Source organism: Macrobrachium nipponense, chromosome 1 (assembly GCF_015104395.2).
Source record: "Macrobrachium nipponense isolate FS-2020 chromosome 1, ASM1510439v2, whole genome shotgun sequence".
Lineage (NCBI taxonomy): Eukaryota > Metazoa > Arthropoda > Malacostraca > Decapoda > Palaemonidae > Macrobrachium > Macrobrachium nipponense.
In genome coordinates this window covers 125,262,248-125,276,753 of record NC_087200.1, presented here as the reverse complement: position 1 = coordinate 125,276,753, position 14,506 = coordinate 125,262,248, and the positions used below count along the sequence as shown (strand labels likewise).

General features: G+C 39.7%; 1 protein-coding gene across 1 annotated transcript; it reads left to right on the top strand.

Moving 5' to 3' along the window:
* The first annotated feature begins 11,137 nt into the window (after positions 1-11,137).
* Positions 11,138-13,635, top strand: LOC135219600 (DNA polymerase iota-like). Its single transcript, XM_064256489.1, has one exon. The coding sequence runs from the start codon at positions 11,153-11,155 to the stop codon at positions 13,367-13,369; it is 2,217 nt and encodes a 738-aa protein (XP_064112559.1). The 5' UTR covers positions 11,138-11,152; the 3' UTR covers positions 13,370-13,635.
* Positions 13,636-14,506: the final 871 nt, after the last annotated feature.

Below are 14,506 nucleotides of genomic sequence, written 5' to 3'. Positions count from 1 at the left end.
CCACCTGGAGGGACGTGTGGTCTGGCACCCAGAAGCCTGCATGGTGTGTTACGGCCTAGTTAGAAACGTAACAGATGAGTCGGTAGGTAGTATCCTCGCCTCATCGTTACTCTGAATTCTATGTTACACATATCGGTTGCGAATAGTCAAACTAGATAACGTGGAAAAGTCCCCGACACTGGGGAATCTGATTTGATTATCTCTTACAGGTTGATCTGACGCTCAAGGCCTCCTCGATGTTGACACTTAAGGCCTGGGTACTGGGGTTTGTGAGGAACCCTACGTGCTGTTGGAGGAGATGTGCTCCCTCCTTTACCCGAACACCAAGGTTTCGGCAGCAGTAGCGGCAGAGGTAGTGGCTCCCATCATCGAACGGATCCACCAGGAGACCCAAGCCCCCCAGGAGGACCAAGAGGGCTTGTGCAATGTCATGACGGAGGAGGTGGCGGCCATCAGCCTGCACTGGGAGTCCATGGCCATCGAGAACCAGGAGGAAGGTAGGTAGGTAAGTGAGGCAGGTAGTCATGGGGCTAACGTTCTCTCTTTCAGCCCAACTCCTTCTTCTTCCTTTCAGGGCTTCCCTTGGAAGTCCACGACCCTTTGGAATAGGTCGAGCTCAGTAATCCCCAAGGTGAAAACCTTGAAGACGAAGTCTCTGCCGAAGGCGGTTAGACCAGCCAAGCCTTCTCCGGCAGGCTCCGCCAGGTCGTCATTGGCCCCCAAGTCTTTTGACTTCCTTCGGCCAAAGCTACTCCCCCACCCAAGGGGTCGAGAGCTAAGTCTTCTAAAGCTAGACCGACGGAGTCTGGCTTTGACCAAGAGGCTTTCGCCACTCTTCTCATGCAGAAGATGAGCGAAGTAGTGGACTCGAGACTTCAATCGATGTCCACTCACTCATCTCGGGTCTAGAGACATCCGGACAGTCCATCCTGTCTCTGACCCAGAGATTACAAGCCCAAGAGGAATTGGTGACCGGATTTCTCCAGTCCAGAAGCACACCGCAGACTAGCCGAAGAAGCATTGGTCAGGATAGACAAGGTCCCGAAAGAGACAGTGATCTACCCTAGAGATCAGGCTCAGTCGGCATGGGTCCGCACCCTTACGGAATGGGAGTGTCAGCACCAAGTTGACGCTCCACAAAGGTTGCTATACCATGTTCGTAGCGCCGGATAGCGTCCCGACTCCTTGCACGTCAAAGATTGCAGAATTGACACTGCAAGCTGGAATGGAGGACAAACCCATGCCTCAGCTAAAAGAGATGGAGGGTACCTCTTTGCTCTTTCCCGGAGATCTGGAGTGTTGGCTGGTGCTCCGGCAACGTTCACGGTGGGCAAACTCGACCCGGAGTGTGCCTCCACACAATTCAGTGAACATTTGCCTAGAATTCCGGATACTATGATTAAGGCAGAATTCGAAGCAAGATGTAGGCTGAGAAGGTCAATCAACTCAGTCACCACTGCTAATGCCTCCATCAGGCATGAGCCTAACAAGCTCATAAAGGCATTGATCTGTGGGGCCAACCTCTTTCCTGAGGACGTAGTTAACAGTGTCCTCAGCGAAGGCGGCTAGGGCTAATCAGAACCTTCGTGTCCGCTGGGGACTTCCCTTCAAAAGGAAGTTCGAGGCCCCCGGACCACAAGCCAAAAGTAGGAAGAGGCCTAGGAAGTATCAGCCTTTCCAGACCTCTCAGTCTCAAACAGTAGTACAGGCAGTTCCTGTCTCCCAGATGAGCAAGCCTTTGACATCTAAGGCACAACCGCAACAGCAGTTTGTTCTGCTGCAAAGTCAACCGACTCAACAGCCTTCGAGTTCGGCTGCTCTCATGACTTCCCCAGCCTTCAACGCCTCCTTTGAAACACAAGGGGCGTTTCGAGGCTATAATAGGCACGCAAGGGGTAGCAGAGCCAGAGGTGCTTACCGGCAGAGAGCTGGCTCTAGAGTTTTCTCAAGAGGCAGAGGCTTCAGAGGAGGCAGAGGAAGTAAGACCTCAACCAGTCAATGAGTCTCTGCAGGTAGGCGGGAGACTGTACCTCTCCCGGGACCATTGGACCTTCAGTACATGGGCCCACAGTATTGTATCGAAAGGTCTGGGGTGGAGATGGAGGAAAGGGCCTCCTCCACCAGTCATTTTCCATCAGATTCCAACAACAGACCTTCTAGACTATGCCAAAGACCTTCTCCAAAAGAAGGCAATAAAGAAAGTCAGTCACCTGAAATTTCAAGGACGTTAGTTCAGTGTACCGAAGAAGGACTCGAACAAATAAAGAGTGATTCTGGACTTGTCCCGTCTCAACTCATACATTCAATGTGACAAGTTCCGCATGCTAACTGTCTTGCAGGTGCGGCCCTTACTTCCCCGTGTGGTCGTCACCACCTCTATCGATCTTACAGATGCTTACTATCATGTGCCGATAGCAAGAAGCTTCTCTCCATACCTAGGCTTCAAACTAGGAAAACAAGCTTACTGGTTCAGAGTCATGCCATTCGGGCTCAACATAGCGCCCAGAATATTCACCAAACTAGGAGAGACAGTAGGTACAGGAACTAAGAGCTCAAGGGGTGATGTCAGTAGCTTACCTAGACGACTGGCTCATTTGGGCAACCAATGACGAGGAATGTCGCAAGGCAACAGCCAAAGTAATAAAATTCTTAGAATACCTGGGTTTCCAGATAAATAAGGAAAAGTCCCGTCTCATTCCGGCATCTCGCTTTCAGTGGTTGGGAATTCAATGGGACCTAACCGCACACAAACTATCTCTTCCGCCAAAGAAGTGCAGAGAGATAACGAAAGCTACGAGACAATTCCTCAAGAACAAACGGGCTTCTCGTCATACCCAAGAGAGAATCTTAGGTTCACTTCAGTTTGCTTCAAGAACAGATGTTCTGTTGAAAGCCAGACAGAAGGATATCAATCGGGTTTGGCGGAAAAGAGCCAACAACAAGTTCAGAGACAAAATCTCCTTGATTCTGCCAATATTAAGGAAAAGACTCCGCCCATGGACGGAAGTCCGGAGTCTTTCCAAATCAGTGCCACTACAATTTCCCCCGCCACCTCTGATAGTCCACGCGGACGCCTCTCTGAGCAGATGGGGGGCTACTCTCAGTACAAGAAGGTTCAAGGAACATGGTCAACAACATTCCACCAGTTCCACATCAACGTACTAGAGGCAATGGCCATTTTTCTGACCTTGAAACGACTAGCTCCGGCCAGAAACATTCATATCAGACTAGTCTCGGATAGCGCAGTGATAGTTTATTGCATAAACAGAGGAGGCTCCAAGTCGAGCCAAATAAATCATGTGATGATTGCAATTTTTTTGTTGGCAATGAAACATCACTGGCACCTGTCAGCTACTCACCTGGCAGGAGTACGGAATGTCATTGCAGACTCACTATCCAAAACAACTCCGCTGGAGTTGAAGTGGTCCTTGGACACAAAATCATTCCATTGGATTTGCCAACAAATCCTGGGCCTTCAGGTAGACCTGTTCGCCACGGAGTCCAATCACAAACTTCCATGTTATGTGGCTCCCAATCTGGATCCTCTGGCTCACGCCACAGATGCGATGTCCATAGACTGGAACAATTGGCAGAAGATTTACCTATTTCCGCCAATAAACCTCTTGCTGAAAGTTCTACACAAACTCAGATCTTTCAGAGGGCAGAGAGCATTGGTAGCACCCAACTAGCCGAAGAGCAATTGGTTTCCTCTTCTACTAGAGTTGAAACTCCGTCCCAGATGGATTCCCAACCCAAAAATGACTCAAGTAGTACAAACTCGGACTGTGTCGCTTCCTCAAGAATTCTGAATGCCCTAACTTTATGGACTTTATGAAGTTTGCGGCACAGAAGGATGCTAGTATTGACCCACTAAACACCCTGTTCGTGGAGTCGGACAAAAGAGAATCAACACTCAGGCAGTATGATTCAGCAGTAAAGAAGCTAGCCATCTTTCTAAAAGCATCATATGTCCAGAAGATGACTACAAAAATGACAATTTCATTTTTTAGAACTCTGTTCGAAAAAGGCCTAGCTGGTAGTACCATTACTACGACTAAATCTGCCTTGAGGAAGATATTTCAGTTTGGCTTTAATATTGATTTAACAGATTCGTACTTCTCGTCTATCCCTAGAGCATGTGCTCGTGTGAGACCGGTAGACCGCCCTCACACGGTCTCCTGGTTTTTTAATGACGTACTCAGGTTAGCTTCAAATACTGATAACAAATCATGCTCATATATAACCCTTCTCAGGAAAACATTATTTTTAATGAGTCTGGCCTCAGGCGCCAGAATATCTGAACTGTCAGCTCTCTCTAGAGAACCAAATCATATTGATTTCCTCCTGTCAGGAGAAGTTCTGCTCTCTCCAGATCGAAAATTCTTAGCAAAGAATGAAGACCCACAAAATAGGTGGTCTCCATGGAAGATTGTCCCCCCTTCCACTGGACCCATCATTATGTCCTATTATTACATTAAAATCTTATCTGGGCAGAACTTCTAAAAAGTCTCCAGGTTCTCTTTTTATTAGAGAGAAAGGTGGAACCATTTCCTTGAAGGCAATCAGACAACAAATTCTTTATTTTATTAAACAAGCCAATCCGGATTCAGTCCTTCATGTCCATGATATCCGGGCAGTGGCTACCTCAGTTAATTATTTTCGTCATGTGAACTTCGAGGATCTTAAAAAACTATACGAGTTGGAAATCCCTGACAGTATTTAAACGCCACTATCTGAAAAATCTAGAGGCCCTTAATTATTCGGCAGTGGCTGCAGGGAACGATACAGCCTAGTTATGTAACTCTATATCTGTATTGTATTAATTATCTTTTGGTACTCACTCTCACCTACCTGCCTCGCTTGTAATCCCTGCCTTTCTGCCTTTTGTTCCGGAATGGATTGCTGATCAACCCACTCCTGTACATTTACATAGTTCATTATTATATTTGTTTTATGTTCATTACCTGTTGTTTTTTCCCAGGATAGTATGGATTTGGTCATATTAGGTACTTTTTACCATTTGTAATTTGTTATTCTTACCTTGATTATTAAAACAATAATTTTAAGAAAATTTTTATTTTCCTTTCATATAAATTTTTGGTTACCAAGCTTGTATGGCCAATTCTCTGATACTATTTCACCGGCCGACACAGGTCGACCCCAGAAAAGGGATTTTGACAAAGGAAAAATCTATTTCTGGGGGAAGACCTGTGTCGCCCGGTGAACCCATCCCTCTCTGTTCCTTTTCCCCACCCTTTAGCTGGCCCAAGCTTGGGTGCGTATTTCAGGAATGAGGGTTTCTGGCAGAGGTAGTAGTAGCGAGCGGAAGGTAGACGTTGTAACGGCACCTCTCTAGAGAGGGATTTTGAGAGGAGACTTCTAATTGGCAAAGTATCTGTGGTAGTGGCTTCCACTCGCCCCTGTGCTATACCGACACCCTATGAGGGTGAGCGAGCTGGAGGTAGTAACTCCAGCATTCCATATGGCTTTTTTCTCTGGTATATTTAGCATTTATTTATACCTAGAAATGAGTGCTATAGGGACATTTCACCGGGTGACACAGGTCTTCCCCCAGAAATAGATTTTTCCTTTGTCAAAATCCCTTTTTCAAATAATATTAATGTAAAGAGCAATCAATTCATTAAAGAAAATACTGTAGTGAATAGGTAAGATTTTTAGTTTATAAATTAAAGAATCGTGTAAGAATGAAGGAAGTCCCAGTCTTCACGCATCTTTCTTTCGAACTCCAAGTACCAAACTGAGTTCCAACAGCTGTCAAATATATCAAGTAATGTGACAGGCGGGGAGGGAGTGTGTTCTCTCTCTCTCTCTCTCTCTCTCTCTCTTTACTGAGATTTGATATTTTTACAGTACATGCATGTATGATATGTTTATTAATATTTTCAAATGATAATAATAGTGATAATTATAATTGTAATTACAAAAATCATATGTGATAGTATTTTACAGAAATACTACAATAATCTTTCCATTTCACTCTTTCAAAGTAAGGATAACTCTCTCTCTCTCTCTCTCTCTCTCTCTCTCTCTCTCTCTCTCTCTCTCTCTCTCTCCCTCTTCTCTCTCTCTCTCTTACAGAGATGTGTTTTTTGTAATAAATAAATTATTTACTAATTTTCAAATATCAATATTAATGTAAACAGCAATAAAATCAATTCATTAAAGAAAATACTAAAGTGAATTAGTAAGATTTTAGTTTATAAATTTTAAAATTATGTAAGAATGAAGGAAATCCCAGTCTTCACGCATCTTTCTTTCTACTCAAGGTACCAAACTGAGGTCCAAGTAATGTGACAGGAGTGGAGGGAGTGTGTTTCTCTCTCTCTCTCTCTCTCTGTCTCTCTCTCTCTCTCTCTCTCTCTACTGAGATGAGAGATTTTTATGGTACATATATGTATATGTTTATTAATATTTTCAAATAATAATCATACTATAATGGGCGTAATGTCTGTCTGTCTGTCTGTCATTCAATCACGGCCAAACAGCTGGTCAGATGGGCATGAAACTTGGCAGGGTTATGGTGGGGACCCCTAAGATGGTTTGTAATGGGGTTTCATCCAACCTACACCCCTCCTTTGTAGGGGGTGGGGGTGAGAAGGGATTCCCTGAAACAGAGCTGTTTCTGGCCGTGAAACAAGGCTGGTTATTCCCGTAGACTTAGTTACTTTACGATTTTTCATACATAATTTCTGTACAACTTCCCAGGAGAAAGTCGCGAATATTTCAGCTCGGACACAATAGAAGATGAAAATTATCATCAATATCCGCAAGATTTTTGGAATAACTTGAATCCATCGGGACTGCCAGTGCACAAAATAACGTTGAAGAAGTACTGCCTGGTAATGTTGCTTCGGAATTTCGATCCTGCCAATGGACATAATAAAAAGGAAACTGACAAGTTCCTTCTTTCTACTCTTTTTTTGGAAGAGACAGGATTATAAGAGCATTTATCAGTAGCCATAACGCACTTGACATACAAGTTGCGTCTTTGCAGTAACATAATGAAAAGAAAGATACTTTATTATTTGTATCACCGTGCAAAGTAATTGACAAAGAAACTAACCAATCAAGATCCCTGTTCCGTTAAATTAAAGTCACCGACGAGAGAGAGAGAGAGAGAGAGAGAGAGAGAGAGAGAGAGAGAGAGAGAGAGAGAGAGAGAGAGAGAGCCATTTAACAACATTAATGCAGTACAATTTTATCATTTTATCTTCCTATCGAAAAATGAGAGAGAAAGAGAGAGGAGATAATTTGTGATTTGAGAGCTAAGTAATCCGATAATCCTGTCACTGTCTTCGTTACTTGACTTACATTGAGAGAGAGAGAGAGAGAGAGAGAGAGAGAGAGAGAGAGAGAGAGAAGAGAGAGAGTAAACAATATTGAATATGAACTGCTTTACGTTCATTGATCGTCCCTTCACTTACTTTTAGAGAGAGAGAGAGAGAGAGAGAGAGAGAGAGAGAGAGAATATCATTAAAAGAGGGGAAACAACAATGAATAAAAATTTCTCTGCGTTCAGTGATCGTCCCTTGAATTACATTACGAGAGAGAGAGAGAGAGACCTTACCTTACAGACCTTACAGTTCGTTCGGGTTGCCCAGGTCCCTCAGTGTGAGGCACCTCTAATGTCTACCAGAGAGTTGCTAGTACATCTTCCGGTATATTTTGCATCTTCCAATCTTGGATGGTCGGGGATGCAGTTTAGATATTTGTCGAGCTTATTCTTAAACACATCTACGCTCACTCCTGATATATTCCTCAGATGAGCTGGCAACGCATTGAATAGACGCTGCATTATCGATGCTGGTGTGTAGTGGATTAATGTCCTGTGTGCTTTCCTTATTTTTCCTGGTATAGTTTTGGGCACTATTAATCTACCTCTGCTTGCTCTTTCTGATATTTTTAGTTCCATGATGTTTTCTGCTATTCCTTCTATCTGTTTCCATGCCTGAATTATCATGTAGCGTTCTCTTCTCCTTTCTAGACTCTATAATTTTAAGGATTGTAGTCTTTCCCAGTAGTCAAGGTCTTTAACTTCTTCTATTCTAGCTGTAAAGGACCTTTGTACACTCTCTATTGTGCAATATCCTTTTGATAGTGTGGGTACCATATCATATTGCAATATTCAAGTGGACTACGAACATATGTTTTATAAAGCATAATCATGTGTTCAGCTTTTCTTGTTTTGAAGTGCCGTAACAACATTCCCATTTTTGCTTTACATTTTGCCAACAGAATTGCTATTTGATCATTGCATAACATGTTCCTATTCATCATCACACCAAGGTCTTTAACTGCTTCCTTATTTGTGATTGTCTCATTATTAGGTCCCCTATATGCATATAGCTTTCTTTCTCTGTCTCCATAATTTATTGATTCAAATTTATCAGAGTTAAATACCATCCTATTTACCTCTGCCCAATCATATACTTTGTTAAGGTCTCTTTGTAGAGCGTTCCTATCTTCATCACAAGTAATTTCTCTACTTATTCTTGTGTCATCTGCGAAACTACTCACTACCGAATCCTTAACATTACTGTCTATGTCTTCAATCATAATAACAAACAGTATTGCAGCTAACACCGTACCTTGTGGCACATCGGATATTACCTTGGCTTCATCCGATTTCTCGTCGTTTGTAATAACTATCTGTTTTCTGTTGTGTAAAAATTCTTTTAACCATCTTCCTACTTTATCCACGATATTGTGTTTTCTAATTTTCTTCGCTAATATATTATGGTCTACTTTGTCAAAAGCTTTTGCAAAGTCTAGATAAACCACATCTGTTTCATTTCTGCTTTTCATATTTTTGAATATGTTCTCACGGTGGACTAACAGTTGGGTTTGTGTACTTTTTCCGGGTACGAAACCATGTTGTCCTTTATTAAACAAATTATTTTTTATTAAATGTTTCATAATATTTTTCTTTATTACTTTTTCATACACTTTCATAATATGTGATGTTAGACTCACAGGCCTATAATTACTTGCCTCTAGTCTTGATCCACTTTTGAAAGTAGGGGTAATATATGCTAATTTTTGCTCATCATAAATCTTGCCTGTATCTACACTTTGTCTTAATAATATTGCAAGTGGCTTTGCGATAGAATGAACTACTTTCTTTAACAAAATAGCAGGCACTCCATCAGGTCCTGCAGCAGCTCCATTTTTAATTTCATTAGTAGCCTGCACAATATCAGCTTCATTAATATCTATGTCAGCTAAATATTCACTATTTTCATCCCTTACTTCTATATCATTATCTTCATTATCTATTCTAGGGGTGAAATCTCTCTTATATCGTTCTGCCAATATGTTGCAAATTACCTTTTTTTCATTCGTTAATCTCCCTTCAATTCTTAGAGGGCCTATTTCTATTCTTCTTTTATTCATCTTCTTCGCATATGAGTATAATAGTTTGGGGTTTTGCTTGATATTTAATAGGGTTTTTTCTTCCAAGTCCCGTTTTTCATTTTCTTTTGATTGTATAATCTTTTGTTCTGCATTTTCTATCTTACTTTTTAGTTCTATAACTTTCCATGCATTTTTTTCTTTTGCAAGACATTTTTTCCAGAGAGAGAGAGAGAGAGAGAGAGAGGATGAGGGGGGGGAAGAGAGAGAGAGAGAGAGAGAGACGATAGAGAGAGAGAGAGAGAGAGAGAGAGAGAGAGAGAGAGAGAGAGAGAGAGAGAGAGAGAGAGAGAGAGAGACTATTCGTGTAATCGCCCTAATTTTAATATTGCTGAACAAATAGTACATATAAATTTTTCACTGCACCCGTATTTTATCTACGATGGGTAAGTTTGCTAGTAATAATTATAATAATAATAATATAACTATAATTACAAAAATCACAATAATGATGATAATAATAATAATAATAATAATAATAAAAATTAATAATAATAATAATAATAATAATAATAACTAATAATATAATTACAAAAATCACATGTGATAGTATTTTAATGAAATACTACTGCAATAACCTTTTCATTTCACTCTTTCAAATACGGATAACTCTCTCTCTCTCTCTCTCTCTCTCTCTCTATTATTATTATTCTCTGTCTCAGGAATAATTCATAATTTCGCTCTTGATGGTCAGATATATGATGTTGCCATTCAATGGACTCTCTCTCTCTCTCTCTCTCTCTCTCTCTCTCTCTCTCTCTCTCTCTCTCTCTCTCTCTCTCTCTCTCTCTCTGTGTTTTATTGGCTGTAGGTATAGTATATTTTTAATGGTAAAATGTTTAAGACAACTTTGAAATTGATGTTAATAATATAACCTCAAAGATTAATATGTACAATAATAGGTTAGTAATTTTAGGTATATTTGAAGTAGGATGCTATTTAAGGTATACATTTGGTATCTGAACTTTCAAGATGGCAGTTATAAGCATTTTTAGTGGTGGTTCTAACTATTCGCGGGTGTTTTAACTTCACGGGGTGTCTGGTACACATCTCTGCGAATACGGGGGTGAACTCTGTATTGTAATGCTAGCAATCTTATCTATGTTCCTGTCAATGTGGGAATCAGCTATAGAATTACTTGGTAAGTTACTTAATTAAAAATTATATTTGTAAGATAAAGTTTTAATTATACTTACCCAGTAATTATATAATCGGAGCCCTCCCTCTTCCCCTCACTGAACCTAGGCATAAACAAATTGAGGCCATTTTTGCTAGTTGTTAACCTCTAGCCCCAAAAGTGGGTGGGGCTTGTCACCTAGCCACTAGAAATAGTGCAACTTACGAATTTTCAAAATTCTAGCTGCCGATTTGTAGAAACTTTTAGCTATATAATTACTGGGTAAGTATAATTAAAACTTTGTTATTATAAAAATTTCATTTTTATTGTGAAGTACTGGTGTGGATGACCAACTTATCTCAGGAATAAATATGGGTTATACATATAACCTTTGAAATGCAGGCATCTCTGGGAGCATGAGCCAGTACTGGCACAAGCGTAGCTTAAAATGAGCAACATCAACAGCATAAGAAAATACTTAAGGCAGATCTCTGAATGTTGAAGGTGAAGAGGATGATGGGCTGACTGAAAATGTTTTACTCAAAACATTAGTCTTAAAAGATGTTACATCAGTAGTACTACATATAAGCTTTTTTTTAACATATGGATGATCTATTTCAGATGGATAAAAACCTGGACTCAACAGAACTTGATTGGACTCTCCATCCAAAGCAACATCGAAGAATAATTGTACACATTGACATAGATTGCTTTTATGCACAAGTGGAAATGGTGCGTAACCCTGAGCTTCGAAACAAACCCATGGGAGTCAAGCAAAAGTATCTCATGGTCACCAGCAATTACACTGCTCGAGCACTTGGTGTTAAAAAGCAAATGTATGTGACAGAAGCATTGAAAGTCTTACCAGACCTGATACTTATTGATGGTTCAGACCTCACACCTTACAGGCAGTATTCAAATGAAATATCGTCTATTGCTCAAACATTCACTCCGCATGTAGAACGAATGGGTTTAGATGAAAACTTCATAGATATAACTGATAAAGTTAGAGAATCATGTGAATCATGTAACAGTGAAATAGTAGGACATTTTTATGGTGATAGAGAAATAAGTAATGTGATGCAAAGTGATCCATGTGGTTGTGGGTGTTACAAACGTCTCATTGTTGGTACTCAAATTGCAAGTGACTTGCGGAAGGAGATTTTTGAGAAGACAGGTATTACTTGTTGTGCTGGCATTGCTCACAACAAAGTTCTAGCTAAAATGGTATCAGGTTATCATAAACCAAATCAGCAGACTGTTATATTTCCTTGGCAAGTTTGTGAACTGATGAGTTCATTAGATCATGTAAAAAGTATACCAGGTATTGGAAGTGTTACATGTAAAACTTTAGAAGAACTGAATATTTCCTCTGTCCAAGGTTTACAAAGGGTGGATGAGAAAATCTTGAGGACCAGATTTGATGAGGAGACATGTAAAAAATTGAGGAACTTGAGTTTTGGAATAGATGAAGGAATTGTGCGTGGAAGTGTTCGTCCTCAAAGTTTAGGTATAGAAGATGCATTTACTGTAACAAAAGTTACTTCATATGAAATAATAAAGTCAAAATATAAAGCACTTTTGGAACGACTTCTTAAACTGTTAGCTGATGATGGCAGAATTCCATTATCTTTAAAAGTAGTTGTACGTAAATCAGATGGCATAATAAAGTTTGGACCTCGAGAGTCAAAGCAAATTCAACTTTCTGGCTCATTTTTTTCAAAAGGAGTAAGTATAATAAGTGAAAATACAAAATCTTCATTATATAATTTGATTATTAGTACCTTTCTTAAGATGGTAGATACAAATAAGCCTTTTTGCCTTACCCTTGTTGGGCTAGGATTTACAAAGTTGATAGAACAGCCATCTGAAAATAAATCCATAACACAGTTTTTTAAGAAAAGACCCCATGACCATACAGAAGAAAACAAGATTGAAAGTGAGGAACAAAAGCAGGTTAAACTCCCCAAGAATGATGTTCCTCCTCCTGTGGAAGGAAGTAAATTACAAATACCAAATGTAGGGAAAAGTATGAATAATGACAATCGTCATACTGATGGAGAATTTACTGAGGTGGTCAATGGTGGCAGTATGAATGTAGCAGCCAAAAGCCACTTACAAGAGCAAGAAAAGACTTTGGGTGTCAATAATAGCAGTTTATTGAGTCAAAGCTTAGGCAGAGATTGCAACAGTGCAAATTCATCATCAGATAGATTAAATAACTTAGGATCCATTCACAGTCTTCCTAATGATATTGACCCTGACGTCTTCATTTCTTTACCAAAGGACATTCAAGAAGAGGTTCTAGTTAATCATAAGGCAACAAATAATGGGGATGTAAAAAGTGAAACTACTGTTACAGAATATCATATGGCCATTCCCCATAACAAGAAGAGTAATAATCGGTCATCATTTGAGAATTATTTCATGCAAGGAGTTAAACAGCATTCTAGTGATGCTTTACTTGACAACAAGCATAAGAATCCAAGGGAAGAAAAAAAAGATGTTACTAAAAGCAGTCCTTGTAGTTCTAGAGCTAGTTACCTAGGAAATAAAAGGAACCCTGAAAATAAACCCTCCCCATTATCTTTTAAAAAGTCTACTAAAGATGTGAAATGTAATGATGCTGACCGTGAATTACTGGACTCTATAGATTATGATGTATTTAATGCTTTACCAGAAGAGTTACAAAAGGAAATTTTAGATGAAAAAAGAAGCCAAAGAAATCATTCAGGTTTGGAAAGAGCTGTTGATTTACAATCTCCAACCCCAAGAAATGTTCAGTCCTCGCCTATTTTGAAATACTTAAAAAAAATATAGGTGAGAAATTGACACAATTATGTACTAGTGATATTTTTCATTAATTTTTACCCATTATTTGTGAAGTGGTTTTTTTCTGTAGATATGAAGCTTTCCATGTTTTTAAATTTTGAGATTTAGTCATCATGAGGAGGTGAACATTATGGTTTATTGTCATCAGAAAATTTCCACTGTTAATCAGATACATTTTCTTAGCCCTCTGATTTTTATTTGTAATATCTTAACATTGGTTTGTTGAAATAAAATCAAATTTAACTGCCTACTTACTATACTGCTTATTTAATTTGTTTACCTGGTATAGTGTGAGGTGTGTGCCACTGGAGAGGATCTTTTGTGTTGTTGATTGATATTTCTATATGTATGCAGCCATACATAGAAGAAACATCCTTTGTATGAGTAGCGTGTTTGGTAACGTGGTCATCTATAATCAGTTCAAATCTTAAGTCTTCCCTCAAGATGAGTATTTCTAATTGAAAGAACCCCATTACATATTCGGTATGTCACAAATATTATTACTGCCATTGCTATTTATAAGATATTCATTATTTGTCCCTACACAATATACAAACCCTCAGTCCTTTACAATAGGAATTACTTGCGGCGAAGCTGGAACACGTCCGTTAAAATTCTTGAACTAGGTTAGGCAGTAACTACCTTCCGGTAGGTGGGGAGACCCGCCTGCCCAGTTGTAAACATACCCAATTAGCTTTCAACCATCTTCCGATGAAGACATATATTTGTGAGCTCTTGCTGACTACCAATTAACCCTTTAACACCGATTGGACGTATTAAACTTCAACGAAAATTGTCTGTCGGGTGCCGAACCCCGACGTATGGTACGTCGACGAAAAAAAGTTTTTAAAAATTCGCGGAAAAATAGTTATAGGCCTACTAGGCAAAAACTTTTGAATCACGCACCTTGAGGGATGCTGGAAATTCACGGATCAAGCTGTTGTTTTGTTTACAATCGTTACCCAGGCGCGCAAGGGCGAATTTGTTTCTTCTCGCACTAAAAAGCATCAGCGATACATCACAGAAATTATTTCGTCACTTTGACATAATTTTTGCACCATTTTATATTAGCCGTTACATAGAGTTTTATATATGAAAATGTGTGCAATTTCATGTAGAATACAA